This window comes from Typopeltis vanoorti, chromosome 22, assembly GCF_054136105.1.
Source record: "Typopeltis vanoorti isolate ZY-2024b chromosome 22, IOZ_Tvanoo_1.0, whole genome shotgun sequence".
Classification (NCBI taxonomy): domain Eukaryota; kingdom Metazoa; phylum Arthropoda; class Arachnida; order Uropygi; family Thelyphonidae; genus Typopeltis; species Typopeltis vanoorti.
The window spans coordinates 64,359,983-64,379,147 of NC_143570.1; the positions used below are offsets into that span (position 1 = coordinate 64,359,983).

Consider the following 19,165-nt stretch of genomic DNA (forward strand, 5'->3'; position numbering starts at 1 on the left):
TCCATGTACAAAGGATAATGGATTACAAGTGTTGGGAGACTCAAAGGCCAAGCAGTATGAACAATATAAGCACCTATTTTCTTTGTTATATGTTAGCCATTTTCTCGGGACTGAGTTGTTGATAATTTTACTCTCATACAAACGAGCATCAAATGGCAGATCATCAAGTGGCTGAAATGAATGTTCAGCAAAAATCTGTTTCATATTTGCTCGTGATGGATATAGGAAGATTCCAAAAGTTGATCTTTCGATTTCTTGTGTAGGTTCATTTATAGCACATATGGGCAACCCCCCCCGGCCCGCAGGCCAGATCTGGCCTTCTATTTCTTTTGATCCGGCCCTAATCTATTTCGGTGACATTTGTCTGATTCATGGTGGGTAAAAAACATGGTGTGTTCTACTAACTCACATTAAGCTGATGTCATACGACTTGCTCAAAACACACTATGTTTTCTCCAACCAAGGTCTCTTTCTCACTTTGACTAGCAGCGTGTGTGAAGGTGTTACAATGTGTCAGTTCGGTACTTGCATTGGTGTTGTGCTTTGTTCAGTGCATGCATTGATGTTATGTTCTGTTCGGTGCCTGCATTGATGTTGTGTTCTGTTTAGTGCCTGCGGTGTAGAAGACAGTTTTCTTTGACAGTTCTGAATATCGCTTATAAATTATAGATGCAGAGAATCGTCAATTTCGAGACAACTGAACGGAGGATTATTATTTTATTCTGAATAAAGGTTTGCCGGTGTCTTTGCTGTGCAAAGAATCCATATCCGTTAACAAAGAATACAACTTGAAGAGACACTTTACTTCGAGACATGCAGATTACCCAAAATTTGATGGACAACTGCGAAAAGAAGAAATACAGAAGTTGAAGAAGAACTTGGATACCCAGCAGCAAATGTTCAACAAGCAAAGAATGCAGCACCACCGCATTGTCAAAGCCAGCTTTGTGGTAAGCGAAAAATTCGCTAAGCATTCTAAGTCATTTGGTGAAGGAGAATTTATCAAAGAATATCTGCTGGATGTTGCAAGTATAATATGTCCTGAAAAGAAAAAGGACTTCAAGAATATTCGTTTGTCGAGACGTACTGTTGTCCCACAGATAGAAATTATGGCTGATGATATCAAAAAAAGTTTAAAAGAGAAGATTGCTAGATTGGAAGCATTTTCAATTGCTTTGGATGACAGCACCGATGCCTCTGATACAGCACAACTAACAATATTTATTCGAGGAGTTGATGCAGATTTCAACATCACAGAAGAATTATTGGCACTTTAGCCGTGAGGATATATTTGAAACAGTCAACACAGTCTTCAAGAGATTTGGGCTTAAACGGAGTTCACTATCTGGCATATGCACTGATGGATCTCCTGCAATGGGTGGTGCACAGAAGGGATTTATTGGAATAGTTCATGAAAGAGCAATAGAACTACAGATCCATCTGGAAAATTTAACAAATTTTCACTGCATTATCCACCAACAAAATCTGTGTGCAAAATCGATTAAATTCACAAATGTTATGGAAGTTGTAGTAGCCAGTATTAACTTTATTTAGTCATGTGCACTTAATCACTGCAAATTTAAGGAGTATTTGGCAAACCTATTTTCGGATTATGAAGATGTGTCTTATTATTGTGAAGTGAGGTGGTCGAGTAAAGCAAAAATGTTAAAACGATTTTATGATCCGAGACAAGACATTGCAGATTTTATGGACATAAAAGGAAACACAATTAACCAAGTAAAAGATGATGAGAGGGTGTGTGATTTAGCATTCCTTGTAGATGTCACCGGATACCTAAAGAAACCGAATCTTAAATTGCAAAAACAAGGACAATTGGTTCATGAACTGCATGGACATGTCAAAGCCTTTTATAATAAACTAAGATTGTTGGGAAAGTCAGATAAGAGCTAAAAATCGTTATCATTTTCCTACTCTAGCAACTCATAAAAATATCCCTTATAATTGTTATGGAGATGAACTGAAGGCACTAAAGAGCAATTTGATACAAGCATTGCCGACTTCAAAAACAAAGACTTTACATTCTCTATATTTGCTCACACGATGTTTGCTGATGTAAATAATGTGCCAGTCAACTAACAGATGGAACTTATTGAGCTTCAGGCGGATTTAGTGCTAAAATCACAATTTAACAACATTACTTTGACGGATTTTTATAAATTTTATTTGGTGGAAGTAAAATATACAGATTTACATGCCTTTTCAAGAAAAATCATTTGTCTTTTCGGCAGCACATATATGTGTGAACAGTTTTTTCCGAGGATGAAATGCAAAAAATCAAAACAACTTATCAAATAAATAAAAATTTGACTGGTGATACAGAACAATTCAGATTCAACCCAAGAATCTAAGAATAGTTCATCAGGTAGCATCGTAAAATATGGACTGTTCCAAGTAATGCTGTTTTTTGTAGGTCATATGGGGTGCCTTCATTGATGTTTAATTGCTGTAAATAGTTGGAAAGCTTCTTTGAAGTTGCACCAAGTGCACCGATAACTATTGAGATGACTTTTTTTGTGGCTTAAACACAGTCGGACGAAGTTAGCCGACTGTGTTTAAGCCACAGTCGGCCAACTTCGATTGCCAGATCTCCATATTTAGTAATTTTTTCCAGTTCTTTGTTGTTAATGTTGTTTTGACTGGGTACTGAGATATCAATAATCCAAACTTGTCGATGTTCGATAATTGCGATGTCAGGTCTAGTGTGTTCCAAATGCCGATCAGTTTGTATTCTAAAGTCTCAGAAAATTTTTATTTCGTTTTCCAGTACAGTCTCTATTTTATGCTGCCATCAGTAATCAGAAGTAGGAAAGCCATATTTTTTGCATACATGCAAATGAACTATTTTGGCCACTTGATCATGGTGGTATTTATAGTCAGTTTGAGCTATTTTGCTGCAGGCACTGTTTAGATGTTCTACAGTCTCATCTTTCTGAACGCATAATCTGCATTTGCTGTTATTATTGATGTTGAACATTTTTGCTTTGATTGAATTAGTTTGTAATGCCTGTTCTTGAGCTGCTAGAATAAATCCTTCTGTTTCTTTTTTAATGTATCCGTGTTGTAGCCATTACCATGTCTTGTTCACGTCAATTTTGTCCTCAGTATCTCGAAGAAATTGGCCATGCAATGGTTTATTTTTCCAGTGCACATATCGGTTATTTTGTTGTTCCTTTTTGTAAGCGGATAGGCCCTCATGTGTAATTGCTTGAAGCATTAGCTCAGAGCTATTGTCAATGTAATTTCTTAAACCAATTTCTTCTTCTTCTTCCACAGTCTGTCTCACTTGCAGCAGACCCCGTCCACCTATTCTCCTTGGTAGGTACAACCGGTCAACATCCCCCCCCCCCGTGTTCTGGACTGGTAAGCCTTCTCCTTGAATTCTGATGATTCGAATTTTGAAAACTCGAAAGGGGGGGGGGTTCTCACCACTGATGCCTATGGTGCCCAACCCCCTGAGTTCTGGACTGGTAGGCCGGTTCTCCTTGAATTCTGATGACTCGAATTTTGAAGACTCGAAAGGGGGAACCCCCCCTTTCGTAGTTCATTTAAACACTTTTGGGTTTATGGCATTTATTACCAGTGTAATACTCAAAAAGATGTTATTTTTAAAATACAGTCATACCCTGATTTATGCGAATCCGGAGTTACGCGGTTTCTTATATGTACATATTCCTGTCCCGCTTCACACCTCACCACTAATCGTATCTTTCAGGCACCGGCCGCATTCGCCAATGTCACACTTGCTGTGAACAAGCACTGTCGTGTTTCATGCGGTCTCCATTCATACACGATTTTTATAATCTACAAATCTTGCGATTGTTTAATGTTATGTTCTTGATTAAAATTTTATCACATAAAAAATAATAATGTCATCCAAAAGAAGCAAGTCCGATTCTTCTACAGCTAGCAAGAAAAGAAAAGCATTGACTTTGGAAACAAAACTGAACATTATTAAGGATATTGAAGGCAGAATGAAAATTTGTGAGCTAGTAAAGAAGTTCAGTCTACAGGAATCCACAGTAAGAACAATCATAAAAGAAAGGTTTACAGATTTTTGAGGACATAGATTCTAACGAGGAACGAATTGTATCCACAAGGCAAGGAATAAAAAAAATCATTAGCTTGCTATGAAGAAATTTTGCATGACAAGAAAAAGACATTATGCCATCAGACGAATGTATTAGATTTTATGAAACCATCGACATCAAAATAACGTTCTTTTTTTATGTATGAAAAACTACAATTATGATTATATTTCTTTAAAAATATAGGTGTTTTTGTAAACCTTTGGTCCCAATTGTATGTTTGTATATATAAATTACATGCAAAATTATACCCCGAGTCATGCGCTTTTTGTTGGTCCCACCTACCGCGTAACTTCGAGGTTTTACTGTACTTAGTTATTCTGCAGTGATGATTTGCTTTTATTTTATTTATTTTAAAGACAAAAGTTCTCAGAACTGGTAATGCAACTGCTTTGTAGTAATTAAATATTTTCATAACACAAGAACATATTTCATATAATAACATTTCATTTAAAGTTTGTTATTTTCCAGTCCATAAGCAGTGCTTTCCATCAAGCCAACAAAGGTGTTATAGATATCTTTTAATTCAAGTTGATGAATTTACTATAAAACTTGGACCTGAACCATCTGAAGTAGAATTTAATGGGTACAAAATCCCATCCAGAAATTTTTGGTTGCTTTCTCTTCGCTTTCCAATATTTGCGTTTAGGCATGTAGGGCAGCGTTTAATCTTCAGTGTATTTAACTATGGATTTGATGTGACATGGGATGTACGACAAAACATCAGAATAAAGGTTAGTGTATTTGATTTTCAGAAATATTATTTTCTGTGTTGTCTAATATTCCACATAACTGTTAGCAAATATTGTAAGCTAAGGTATATATTTCATGGTAAGTGGGACTATTCCATTGTAATGATATGCAATGATTGCTCAAATATGAAAACTTCAAATGACCAAGTTAAAGATGCCAAAAAATTATATTCTTAGTTTCATTCTTTATCCAAGTGTAGGCAAACAAAGTGAATTAACTTCACAAATGGGTTACTTGTATGTAGAAGCTAATGACTTCACATCGATTGACTTAGTATCCCATAATGTCGAGGTTAGCTGGTGAACGGACGTGCTATCGGAGAGCTCCTGAGAGATTTGTGTTTTTTGTTGATTTATTGGTGTTTTGGATTCCATTTAATGGACTTAAGTGTGTAAATTTGGTATATTATTGGAGCTTTATTAGCGTGGTTAGTGTACTAAAGTGTTTTATAACATAATCTATGTCGGGAAGTCGCCGCTAGATGAATTCGTAATGTGTAGTGTGTGCAAGTTCCAGATAAGATAAGTATCATTTTCAGTTATATTGTGTATCAGTTATATCAGTTAATATTGTGTAGTTTTGTTTTGTTTGCCTTGCGTAATTTAGTGCGTCTATTTTTGGTCTATTATAACGTATAATTTGACAAAACACGTTGTAAATGAGAATGGCACCTGTGCGAAGGAAAATTGCGGCCAGTAATGAAGGTTCGCCATCGTTATCAAAGAACGGTAGCGTAAAAGAAATGAGTCAGTGTACTAGCTGTGAAATGTACGCTTTGCCGAGTGTGGTTAGATGATAATAAAGGATTGAATGTGTGTAGAAAATGTAGGGAGAATGAGGAATTGAAGTGTATTTCGGATCGTGAGTGTGATATTTTTGTCAACCTTCAGAATGAAGGAAATAAGGATATGACAAGAAACGGCAAGGTTGAACATGAAAATTGTGAGAGTGTGAATGATAGTATAAATGGTTTCTCGGAGAACAAAAAAGATGAGATAGATGCATTGAGTGAGATCGCGTTGTTGAATAGTGCGATAGAAAGAGCAAAACAGCAGCTAGAGTGCATGAACAAAAGTAGACTGAATGAACCAACCAATAATAAAAGGTATGACAGGAAAAATAGACGTATGAATGTGAACATGAACAAAATGAAGGATAGAGTGCTGTATGGAGACTCGTTAGTACGAGGTGTGTTAGTAGAGGATTTGACAAAATCGTACCAACCTGGTGCGACCATAAAGGACGTAACTGCGTCTATTAGAGAGCAAAAGGAAAGGGTGAAAGAAATGATTGTTGTGGCAGGTACGAATGATTTGAAAGGAGATAAAATGGAAATGATAGAAGACCTGAATAAATTGTTTGAGGTAGCAAAAGAAAAGAGTGAGAGAGTTAGAATGATTAGTCTTTTGCCACGGTATGACAGTGAAATGTTTAAAAGGAGGGCTATAATTGCGAATGACTTTATGCATGGGTTATGTATGACGAGTGGTGTGGAATTTGTGGATGTGTGGAGTGAGTTTGATGGGCGAAAGGATCTATATAAGATGGATGGCTTGCATTTGAATGGTTACGGTGTAAGAAGACTTGAGAAAGTGTTGCTGAATGTAGTGGATGTGCAAATTCAGGGAAACTAGATTTGTTAAGGGGGGGGGAGTAGAGATACAGTCCTTATGGAGGCAGTTGAATGTAAGAATGAATATAATATGCCAGAGCAAATAAGGACAACAAATCAGAGTGGGGTAGTTAATATAAGGAATTTAAGACCCTCATTAGCCCCAACCCAATAGGGTTGGGGCTAATGAGGGTCTTAAATTCATGTACACTAATGCTAGGAGTATTAGGAACAAGAAGGAAGAGTTTTTGGCCATGGTTGGCACTTCCAGACCACAGGTTATAGGTATTAGTGAAACATGGCTGACTGTAGATGATATAACTAGTGGGATTGAATGTGATGGGTATAGTATGTTCAGGAATGAGAGAGAGAATAAAATGGGGGGAGGAGTATTGTTGATGATAGCTGATGAGCTCCAGCCAAGTAGAATAGAAGTTGAATTGCAGGATAGAGAAAAGAGCACATTTGAGGCCATTTGGTGTGAGATTGTGGCTAGCAGAACTAAATATACAATTGGGTGCTGCTATAGACCAGGTGATGGAAAAGATGGTGGTGACAGTATGCACAAGCAAATAGAAGAAATGGGTGGAAGGAGGGTGATTATTATGGGAGATTTCAACTATGGTCGCATTGATTGGAGTGAGGAGAGGACACACGGGAGGAAGGAACTGGATTTTATGCGGTTATTAAGGGATAACTATCTGCGACAGCATGTAATGGAAAATACTAGGGGTCAGAGAGTGCTTGACTTGGTAATTACATCTGAGGATTTGGCTGTAACAAATATGACCACATTGCCACCAATCGGTGAGAGTGATCATAGGGTCTTAACTTGGGAGGTGGCTAAAGGTGTAGAATTTTCAATTAAGACAGGGTACATGTGGAATTATCAGGCTGGAAAGTATGACAAGCTTAGGAGTTTGATTGGTTCAGTGCCATGGCATGTACAACTGCAAGGACTAGAAGTTGAGAGTGCATGGGAGGTAGTTAAGAAGTGCTTGCATGAAGCAATGGCTGACTGTATACCTAGATCCGAATAATAAATCAAGTAGGGGTTAAATGGATGAATAACACCATTAAGCTTGAGTTGCAAAAAAAGAAACAACTATGGAGGGAATTTAAGGAGAAGGGTGACCGGCAGGCACATGAATGGTATAAAGCGCAGGCCAGAAGGGTGACGAGTGTGGTAAGAAAAGCAAAAAAGGATTACGAAAGAACATTGGCCATGCAGGCTAAAGAGAATCCTAAACGTTTTTTAGATATGTAGCAAGTAAAAGGAAAAATGTACATGGCAGATTGATTTTAAAGAATGCCGATGGTAGGGAGGTAACTGAATCAGTTGAGATAGTTGAGTTACTGAGTGAGCACTTTGCAAACGTATATCATCCAGGTGGTGACATTGCAGAAACGAATAAACCAGTAGATTATACGGGAATTGTGGTTAATGAAGTGGAGTTGAGTAGTCTATTGCATAACCTCAATGTCAATACATCTGTGGGATTGGATGGTATACCAGCTCGTGTTGTACGAGAAGCAGCTAAAGAATTGTCAGTACCCTTGACCATTTTGTTTAATTTGAGTCTCGTGTCTGGGTTAGTCCCGAGCAGGTGGAAAGAGGGGAAAATAGTTCCACTGCATAAACGTGGTTCCAAGAGTGCTGTTGTAAATTACCGACCGATTAGCATATCAGGAATCATTGTCAAGGTCTTAGAGAAATTAGTCAAGAAAAGAATACAGAATTGGATAGATGAAAATGGGATATTGTATGGGGGACAGCATGGTTTTGTGAAGGGTAGATCATGCCTCAGTAACTTGCTCACGTTTTATAACACAGTGACGGCTGAACTGGATAGGGGTAATGGGTTTACAGTGATACTACTGGACCTTGCCAAAGCCTTTGATAGGATACCACATGGAACCCTAATCAGTAAACTGGAGCAGATGGGTATAGATATAGGGTTGGTGAGATGGATAAGAGGGTGGTTGAAGGAGAGATATCAAAGAGTGGTTTATTCAGGAGTGGAGTCTAAAAGACGTCTTGTGACTAGTGGAGTGCCACAGGGCTCTGTTCTTGGACCACTGCTTTTCAATTTGTTCATCAATGATATTGGAAAGGATCTGAGAGGAAGTGTTCACTTGTTTGCTGATGATGCAAAGTTGGGTATAGCAATTGTGAGTGCACAAGATGTCAAAATTTTACAGGATGATTTGGATAGTTTGGAGGATTGGGCTAGGAAAAATGGATGTCAATTTAATGTGGCAAAGTGTAAGGTTATGCACTTTGGGGTGAAAAGAATAGCAGCAGTATATCGCATTGGTGGAATCATACTCCAGGAGATTGATGAGGCCAGGGATTTGGGAGTGTTGGTGGATAGGGAGTTGAAGTTTAGGGGGCACATTGCAAAAGTAACTAAAACAGCTCACCAAATCACTTGGCTTCTGAAAAATACTTTAACATGCAGAGACGAACAAGTTGTTGTTCCTCTGTATCGAGCCTTGATAAGACCCCATTTGGACTTCTGTGCCCAGCTATGGGCACCAGGGTTTCTTCGTGATGGGGAGGAAGTGGAGAGGGTCCAGAGACGAGTGACCAAGATGATAGCAGGTCTGTGGAATGAACCTTATGAGAATAGGTTGAAGATTTGTGGGTTGCAGAAATTGGATGATAGGCAAAGGAGGGGTGATATGATTGAGACATTCAAATTACTGAAAGGTTTTTATAAGATTGATCCAGAAGATATTTTTGAAAATATGACTGGTGGTGGGAGGACTAGGGGTCATGCATGGAAGCTGGGCAAGAGCGTGGTGGACAAGGGTGTTAGAGCTAGGTTCTTTACTTGGAGAGTGGTAAATGAGTGGAATAAGCTTCCAGAGTCTGTTGTGGGTGCTACGACCGTGAATGATTTCAAGGCAAGGTATGATAGTTACTGTGTGAATGTTAAATAGTTGTTCTTGACATGATGTTAGGGCCTCCCTCGATGAGTCTGTCGACTCCTTGGAGTTTCCCGGAACAATAATAATAAAAAAAAAAATAATAATGCAAAGCACGTATCCTTACAGGCATGTATAATGATATGCATTATGGGAAGGGCCACTGCCCAGACTGGTTTCGACTTTTATTGAGGAGTCATCGGTGGGAGTCAGACCCAGAAGAGATACCAAGGTTGAAGTGATACAAAGGCAAATTGATGTGAATACTAAGTCATTAACCTCTATATACAAGTAGCCCAGTCGTGAAGTTACTTCACGTGCAAATTTTGTCATACTTGGATAAATGAAAGGATGAAATAAATAGGATGAAACCAAGAATATAATATTTTGTTATCCTAAACTTAGAGTAAAACCAAGTAAAAAAACTTTAATCAAATATCTCTATTGACTAATGAGACCTATATTGAGTTCTTATCAGTGGGAGCCACACCCAGAGGAGATACCAAGGTTCAAGTAACGCAGAAGTCATACATTTCCCATATACTTCTTTGCGTCTTCTACATGTTAGGCCTACTGGCCTGTTACAGAGCTATCTTAAACACTTCTAAGTCATGCACCATCCTGAGGACAAGGTGACTAGCACTATGCCTCCCAGTGTATTCCATGGCTGTAGCTGCATGTGTTCATGGGGCCAGTTTGCCTGCTTGTGGGAGGAAAAACCTGGTAAACTGGGAAGAAAAATCCCGCTCTCCACGCCCAAGACCGGATAACTTGGCTATGACTGAGAAAGATCCTTAAGCTCCACATATCGGCAACGGGAATCGAACCTAGGACACTCCTTTCCCAGGCATATGGTTGCGAAGTGCATAGCCACTAGTTTAACTACACAGACTTCCCATATGAAAGTAGTCAAAAGGTGTCACACCTTATTACTAAAATATTCTGGATTAGAACTACTTTATTTTGTTAATACGAAAAAAGCAGCCAATCAGTAGACCTTACTTAAGCATTTTGTAATGTCTGGCAACCCTTTCTCTTCCACATCCTCCAGCAAATTGGTGCGAGTGAAAAGCTGCTATCCATTTTTAAAGGAGCCCATCTTAATTCAACTACCCACCTCCCATTTAATGGGTTTCTATCAAACCCAGTCAAAATTCAAAAAGGAGTCAAGTAAGGTTTTCCCCCTTAGTCCATTACTCTTTGCATTGGTTCTTGAACCTCTCTCTTTCAGGAAGTTGACAATGCACATGCTGTGCGAGGAATAACAGGTCCTTCAACTATTACGGAATTAGCATATGCCGATGATGTAGGTACTTTGAGTAGTAATGATTCCATATACAACTTTTTCGATTTTTGGAAAAATTCAGCAAATTCTTTGAATTAGCTGCTAATGCAGACAAGACAAAATTAAAAGTTTTTGGAATGTGGGATCATGGAGTCATTCCTCTAAGAGAGAACTCCTCACTATACGTGGAATTCCCTTTTCCACTTATACAGTATTACCAGTTCAAGATCTTATATACAAAAACATTGAAACCTTAGAACACTGGAAAATTGGGCCACTTTCCTTTTCTTCTAAAGCCTCCTTACTTAAATCCATAATCTTCCCTGCTTAGTTATAGACCAGGAAATGTGGGTGGTGGTATATTCCAAGGGTGAGAAGCTTAAATAAAGTAGGTGTGAGATGAATGAATAAAGAGATTAAGCATGCAATACAGAGAAAGAGGAAATTGTGGAGGCAGCATAAGTGAAGTGAAAATAACCAATTCCATGAGGTCTACAAAGACCAGCCAAGGAGGGTGACTTGGTTGGTGAGGGTAGCTAAAGAGAGAGGTATGAACAGCAGTTAGCTAATGAAGCCAAAAAGAAATATTACAGACATTACCCATGCTGAAGAAAAGCAACTATGTAGTAAGCCAGCTTTTTGTTTTTTTGTTTTTTGCTCCAGCTAATGCCAAGAAGTTAAAAAGGAATTTCTTCAACTATCAAAGAAGCATGGAGGCTTTGGGCTTCTTCTTAAAATTCTGCTATTTAATCAATACAGCTTCAGAAATTCATAAAATGTCACAGACCAATCATACATGAGCAGACCTTCTGTGGTTCTACCTGGGTTTTCATATTCTCCTGTTTGGAGTAAATGGTTATAAAAGTCCAAAGGCTGAGATTGTTCCTGAATACTTACAACATTCTGTGCTTAACCATAAGATTGCTACAACATTCTCACATTGACATTCTTTCCATTAATAAAAGTAAAATTTGGTATAAAGAAATCTTTAATCTCTTTTGCCAGGAACTTTCACAGTTGGGTACTGACAACAATTCTTGGTTTCATCTATTTGAAGTTCCAAGGATACCCTAACAGGAGGGATCTTGCTTGGAGATTGCGTATGACCACCTTCCAGTCAATACATCAAATGGGGGTACTTTAACATCAGAGATGCAATCTGTGACATATATTACAGATTGGAAACAGTAGAACTTGCATTCTTGCCCTGCATATTTGGAACAGATTATGCAATATGTTGGGCATTCTATTATTTACAACAGAACAGGTTATTTTTTTGCAGTACCCACCACCTTTCAGCAATGGAATGAGATTTTTGATTTTTATAATGAATGAATTAAAATACGATTTATGGAAGGTTAAGAAGAAACATGAATTTGAAAGCCAGTAATATGATATACAAATGATTTACAATAATGTACTGTGGAAATTTTATTGTTCAGTTTAATTGTTACTATGCAATTATCAGACGATTTTTGTATTTAGAAAGAAGTATTCTAGAAGATATCAAAATTTTGGCTAGGTGATGTAGACCACCAACATTGTGCAATATTCACCAAGAAGAAATAAAATCTGTCTATTTTTACTATGAGAGGTTTCTTAAATGTTTCCATCCTCTTAGTTCAATGTGGACTTATGGTCAATTGCAGGGATCACTGGAGCAATCCCATTCAGAAAAGGCTAACTCCAGGTGGTTAACTCAGATAAGACTAACTACCTGGTATCAGTCATCTTTGCACTTTAGTTTATCTACTTATTTAGTTTATCCACTTTAGTTTATTTACTTTCACTCGGTCTTTTGGTTGTTCATCTGCATGAGACTGGTGAAAAAGGAAAAATGATAGCCTATATCTCTATATCTGAGGCCTTTATCTCAATCTCTCATGTTATCTATCTCTCTTGTCTTTCTCCTAATGCTATCAGGCTTTCTTGGACCCCTATACTAACTACTGTAGGCCTATGATGAACACTCCTTTAACTTTTGCACTTCAATAAAGATTGAAAGTGGTCTGTGTAGTGGCACTTCCCATGATGCATTGCTTTATGGGATACTAAAGTAATTGATATGATATGAATTCATTATCCTCTATATGAAAGCAGTCCATTTGTGCAGTTACTTCATGCACAGATTTTGTTTGATTATATTGGATAAAGGATGAAAAAAAAATATAATTTCTTAGCATCTTTAACTTACAGTATAACCAAGTGAAAAAAACCTTCAGACAACCAAATTTTTAGTTAACCCACCCTTAAAGAGGTAAGTGTATTTACTAATATCAGATATAGCATCATAACTATACAATCAATTATCTGACCAGAAAATAAATTGAATTTACAACATCATTGGATAACTGATCACATCGTAATTACTGAACAAAATAGAGAGCCAGTAATCAGTGCAAACCAATTCTACCACAAACTGGGACATGAACTGAAGGTAAAGTAAGGGAGACAAGAGATATAGAGGTGATGATTGATAGAAACCTGAAATTCAAGAAACATATTGCAGAGATTGTGAAGGTAACCCAGAGAATTTCTGCAACTGAGAAGGATGCTGACCTGCAGAGATAAAAGAGTTATCGTTCCATTGTATAAGACCCTGATCAGACCACACTTAGGCTATTGCTCTCAAATTTGGTCCCCAGGATTTGAAGGGGATAAATTAACTGTGGAAAGGGTACAGAGTCAGATAACAAAGATGGCTTCAGTACTGTACAATGTTAGTTATGAGGATCGGTTGAGGGAATGTGGACTGCAGAGTTTGGAAGATAGAAGAAGGAAAGGTGATATTATTGAGACTTTTTAAACTGTTGAGAGTTGCTTACAGGGTTGACACTGGGGAATTCTTTCTCTTGCTGGAAGAGAGGGAAGGAGCGAGGACATTGGGCCATCCCTGGAAGTTACAAAAGAAAGCTGTGAGCAAGAGGGTGAGGAGTGGTTTTGTTGCATGGAGAGTGGTTGAACCATGGAATGTATTGTCAATTACAGTTTTTTGAGAGCACAAACGGTCATTGAGTACAAGAAGTGGTTTGATATACTTTGTTTTCTAGAATGGGTCTTCCTCGATGAGACTTTTGATTCCATGGAGGCCTGAATAATAATAATAAAAAAAACAACAATGTTATTTCCATTTTTTAGTATATTATGCAATTTACACTTTAGGAAGCATATACCTAATAGCAGCCTAATGATGCAAGAGTACATCATGCCTGCATCACATATGCTGCCCATCATTTAAAAATGTGGCACATAAGAGATGGGGAGTGCATGTTTGCATGAAATGTAGACCATCCAAAGTGATGAGTGATTTTGAATATCAGTCATGAAGAAATTAGTGAGAGATCGTATACAGCTTTCGACAGATCATGGTATGGCTATCTATGAGAATCAGCATGTATTTGATAAGATACTCTTGAGTTTTAATAATCTGCCCTTTATAATAAAGTAACAGGAGTGGTTGATGAGGGAAAAACATATACTGTAAATTATTTTTGGATTTTACAAAAATCATTTCATAGGGCACTACATTGGTTTAATGTTAGGTTAGTGAATTGGATTGGGGATTGGCTGTCTGATAGACATCAGAGAGTTGTTTGAGGATGCAGTATCAAGGAAGCATAAAGATGCAAGTGGGTCCCACAGGGCTCAGTACTAGAACTTGTATTGTTTAACTTTTATATCAGTGAAATTGTCAATAGATTTAGTTGTTTGCTGATCATGTGAAGTTCAGAAGAACTAGTATTAGTGAAGATTTGGTAACCCTTTAGGAGGATTTCAATAAGCTGTGAATATAAAGTTTTGAAATTTTTGATACATAAATAAGAGGCTGCATACTCTGAGCTCAAGTGAAGTTATTGTTATTATTATTATCATTATTCAGGCCTCCATGGAGTCAAGAGACTTATCGTGGGAGGTCCTTCCTAGGAAACACACAGTCTATCTTACCACTCAGAACTCAGACCATTCTTCCTCTCACCACTATATATCAGGCAATGCATTCCACGGTTCCACCACCTTCCTTTCGTATTTTCCAGGGATGGCCCCTTGTCATCACTCCTTCCAGCTGCTCCTTCAAGTGAAAGAACTCCCCAGTGTCCACCCTGTGACTGCCTCTCAACGGTTTAAATGTCTCGATCATATCACCTCTCCTTCTTTCCACCAAAAGTCCACATTCCCTCATCCGAATCTCATATTTAACATTGTACAGTCCTGAAACCATCTTTGTTATCCACCTCTGCATCCTCTACAAGGTGAAATGATCCACATCGAATACTGGGGATCAAATTTGTGAACAGTAGTGTAAGTGTGGTGTGATCAAGGTCTTATACAATGGAACAATAACTCTTTTATTTCTGCAGGTTAGCAGCCTTCTTAGTATTCCATCAATCCTCTGGGTTACATTTACCACCTTTGCAATATGTTCCCTGAATTTCGGGTTTCTATCAATCATCATCCCCAGATCTCTCGTGTCTCCTACTTCCTGCAGTACAGCTCCTACAATCAAGTATGCAGCCTCCCATTGATGTATCCCAAAATGCAAGACTTTACATTTTGTTGCATTAAACTGACAATCCCCCATTCATTTGCCCATCTGTCTAGTTTATTCAAATCCTCTAGCAGGGCAGGCACATCTGCACTATTACTAATAACCCTTCCCAGCTTCACATCATCTGCAAACAACTGAATATTCACCTGCAATCCACTAACAATGGACATCACAGTACTCAGCCCGGTGGAACCCCACTTGTAATCTTATGTCTCCTTGCTATTGCTCCACCAAACACAACTCTCTGATATTTACACTCTGACTATTTACACTCTGTAACTCTCTGATAGTTACAGGGTTGAAACTGGGGAGTTCTTTCGCTTGGTTGATCAGCAGGAAGGAGTGATGACAAGAGGCCATCCCTGGAAGTTACGAAAGGAAACTGTGAGCAAGAGGGTAAGGAGTGGTTTCTTTGTGTGGAGGGTGGTTGAGCCGTGGAATGCATTGCCTGATGGAGTGGTGGGAGCGAGAACGGTCAGTGACTTTAAAGAGTGGTATGATAAACTTTGTGTTTCTCAGGGGGGGACCTCCCCTCGATGAGTCTTGACAGACTTTATGTCTTAGGAAGGACCTCCCTCGATGAGTCTTTTGACTCCTTGGAGGCCTGAATAATAATAATAATAATAATATCTATCAGACAGCCAATCCTGAATCCAGTTGACTAACCTGACATCTAAACCCATGTGCTGTAACTTGAATATCAGCTTATCATGTAGCACCCTGTCAAATGCCTTTGCAAAATCCAAAAATACGGCAGTGTATGCCTTTCCCTCATCACCTTCTCTTGTCACTTTATTATAAAAGGCAATCATATAATTTAAGCAAGAGCGCCTTTTAACAAATCCATGTTGCTTCTCACAGATAATATTATGCTCATCTGCCCAATTCTGTATATAGTCCCTCACTAATTTCTCCAAGACCTTAACAACTACTGATGACACACAAACTGGCCTATAATTAGACACTTTCAGCTGCTACCACCCTTATGCAATGACACTATCTTACCTTTCTTCCTTCCATTCCTTGGCTACCTTTCCCATAGCCAAACTTTCATTGAAAAAACCGGACAAAGGAGCTGTTAGCAAACATTTCCTGCTCCCCACCCTGTCTACTCCTTGGCTTGTAGCAACACTACACTAAATATCCTGTCTTGTATCTACCTCACACCATATGCTTTCAAAACCATTAGCTTCACCACCTTCCAATGCCTCCACTCTTAGAGGACATAAGTCATCACTTATCATAAACAGAATTTTACACCACGTTTTCCCATCCTATCCTGCCGAAAAATGCTGTACCCTGCTACTCTATTCCTGTTACTATATCATCTTCTGTCAATCACGTGTCAGTGATCCCAATAATTTTTGGCCAGGCTGATGCTATCAGTGCCACCAATTCATCTCCTTTATTCCCGATACTCCTGGCATTAGTATAAAGCATAACAATATCACTGCTTCTATACTTATCATTATCCCCTCCAGACCCCACTGAACTTGGTGTTAGCTGATGTTGTCCTGCTTCCCCGTTCCCACAAGAGGCCATTCCTACTATCATCCACTCTGGGAACTCTACTTTACCAGCATTACACCCGGACTCTTTCAGAAAACGGCAATCTCTCCTGTGCAATTCTAAATATCCTGTGCAGTTCAGGATATTTAGTTCAATCTTGCTATATGCCTAGGAGCACAGAGTGATAGCAAGCAGGAAATGTTCAGGCCAGTGGTGCACTCAGGATATAATCTTGGGGGGGGGGGCGAGTTGAGTAGACGATTTGAGAATGCACACTATGCATTGCATAATTGCATATGACCTATGACTGAGCATCTGCAGTAATTGCCAATACATGATACCTGTGATCTTTGGCCCAGCTTGGGCAATACTTTGTTTGCCCGAGCCAAGCAATAACCAGTATAGAAATAGAAGACACAACACAAAATAAATTTTAAAAAAAAAGAATTTTAATTAGGAAAGCTATTTTTGGAAAATTTTTAGCCTTTTTTTCCCTTTTTCTTTAGGGGGGCCAGGGCCTCTTGGCTCCCTCCCTGGGTGCGCCAGTAGTTCAGGCACATAAGAATGGCAAGTGTAAAGTGAGTGATTGTTATAAGACATTTTAACTCCAGCAGTATAAACTAAGTAGAGGAAGTATGAGAATGGAATTTCTGAAATTCTTGAGGGACAAATGTCTCAAGAAACATTAGGGCAGAACACATGGACAATGAATTTTGCATTTTGTACTACCATCAGAGAATTGATTGCAACAAAGATTGTCATCCTTGCCCCTGATTAGTGATCGCGACCATGTAATCTTGACTTGGAGGCTGAATAGACATGTTGAAGTATCAAAGAGAAAGAATTTTATTTAGGATTATTATTATTACTATTAATGAGGGTCTTCCAAGGATCAGGAACGTATCAAGGTCACATATTACCCACATCATCTGTCATTCATTCACACCACCTCCAGTGGAAATCCATTCCAATCATGCACCACTCTATGAGAGAAAAATCTAGTTCTCAGCCCTTTTAGCTCTTGTCCTTGCCTCACCATCCATAAAATGAAAAATTCCATCTACTGATAGCTGGTATTATCCTTTCAGAAGATTGTAAGCCTCATTCATCACTCCTCTTTCTCCTGTTTGCTAGTGTCTGCAGTCCACAAATTCTCACTCTGTTTTCATAATCCATATTCCTCAATCCTGATATCACTTTTAACACTTCTTTGTACTCTCTCCACTGTATCAGAATCACCACAAAAACCAAGAGACTAGACCCACACACCTTGATAAAATCTAAAAGCAAGTTCTTATCAAGGCCTTGTAAAGAGGCAAAATGACTTTCTGATCTCTAAATATCAAAATTTGTTTCAGCATAGTGATTATCCTCTGAGTTGCATTTGCATTCTTTGCGATATGACTCTTGAACTTCCACTTGCCATGATTAGTTTCTAACATAATCCAACCATTATATGATGTTTGATTTCTCATTACACCAGAGTGCACTTTACATTTACTAACATTGAACTGATAGCCCTTCTTACATGCCCACAGTTCATATCTATTCAAATCATTCTGTAAGTACTGCATATTAGCTGCATCCCTGATTACCCTCCTTATATTTGCATAATCAGCAAATATCTCTTTGCCTCCAGTCAAATCCTTTCCAATAACTTTAATGTATAGATTGAATAACAATGGGCCGATGACTAATCCTTGTGGTACATCACTGATTACCTTAAATTTGCAGACTCACATCCCCCATATAATACTTTTTTTGATATCTGTCAATTACTCATTCTCTTATCAATGCTAGCATTTTATAATCCAATCTCATATTCTCCAATTTCTTCAAACCATTTCCATATGCAAGTTCTTACCAACTTTTCCAAAATCTTCACCACCACCATCACCACCCCAGAGATACTGAAAGATCGATTGTTAGGTACATCATTTTTACTCTACTCTTGTGCTGTGGGATTACCATACATTCTTTTCGCTCATGTGATATCTTTCCTTTTCTAAGACTCAAAATTATTTAACCTGGTCAAAGGAATAAAAAGTCCAAACACACTTTTAGCATCGTGCTGATATCCTGTCAGGCCCTATTGCTGAATTTTTATTCAGTTTGTGCAACAACTTTTTAGCACTTAATCCTCATACACCTGAGTTTCTTTATAGCAGTAAGCTTAATGTTGCATATACTAGGTTGACAGCTTTTAGCAAAATAGACACTCATTAGTTGAACATTTCTCCTGTATCTGTTACCTGCATACCATCTGCATTCAGTAGAGTTATTATTTAATACATTCTTTCTCTTACTTGCAGCATAATGATAGAATTTTTGGGGGTTTTCTTTAGCTTGCAGAGCCAATTTCTTTTCATACTAAGATTTAGCTTTCCATACAACAGTTGTGACTCTTCTGGTCTGCTTCTTAT

At 38.3% G+C, this 19,165-nt stretch overlaps 1 protein-coding gene across 4 annotated transcripts in view; it reads left to right on the forward strand.

The window, feature by feature from the left end:
• Positions 1-19,165, forward strand: part of LOC150094462 (hemocytin-like) — a 2,636,009-nt gene that overhangs the window by 1,892,797 nt on the left and 724,047 nt on the right. For all 4 annotated transcript variants that reach the window (XM_090412206.1, XM_090412207.1, XM_090412208.1 and 1 more), the window contains one exon: positions 4,578-4,840. In XM_090412206.1, coding sequence (XP_090268332.1) covers positions 4,578-4,840 — 263 coding nt within the window. The remainder of the gene's footprint in view (positions 1-4,577; positions 4,841-19,165) is intronic.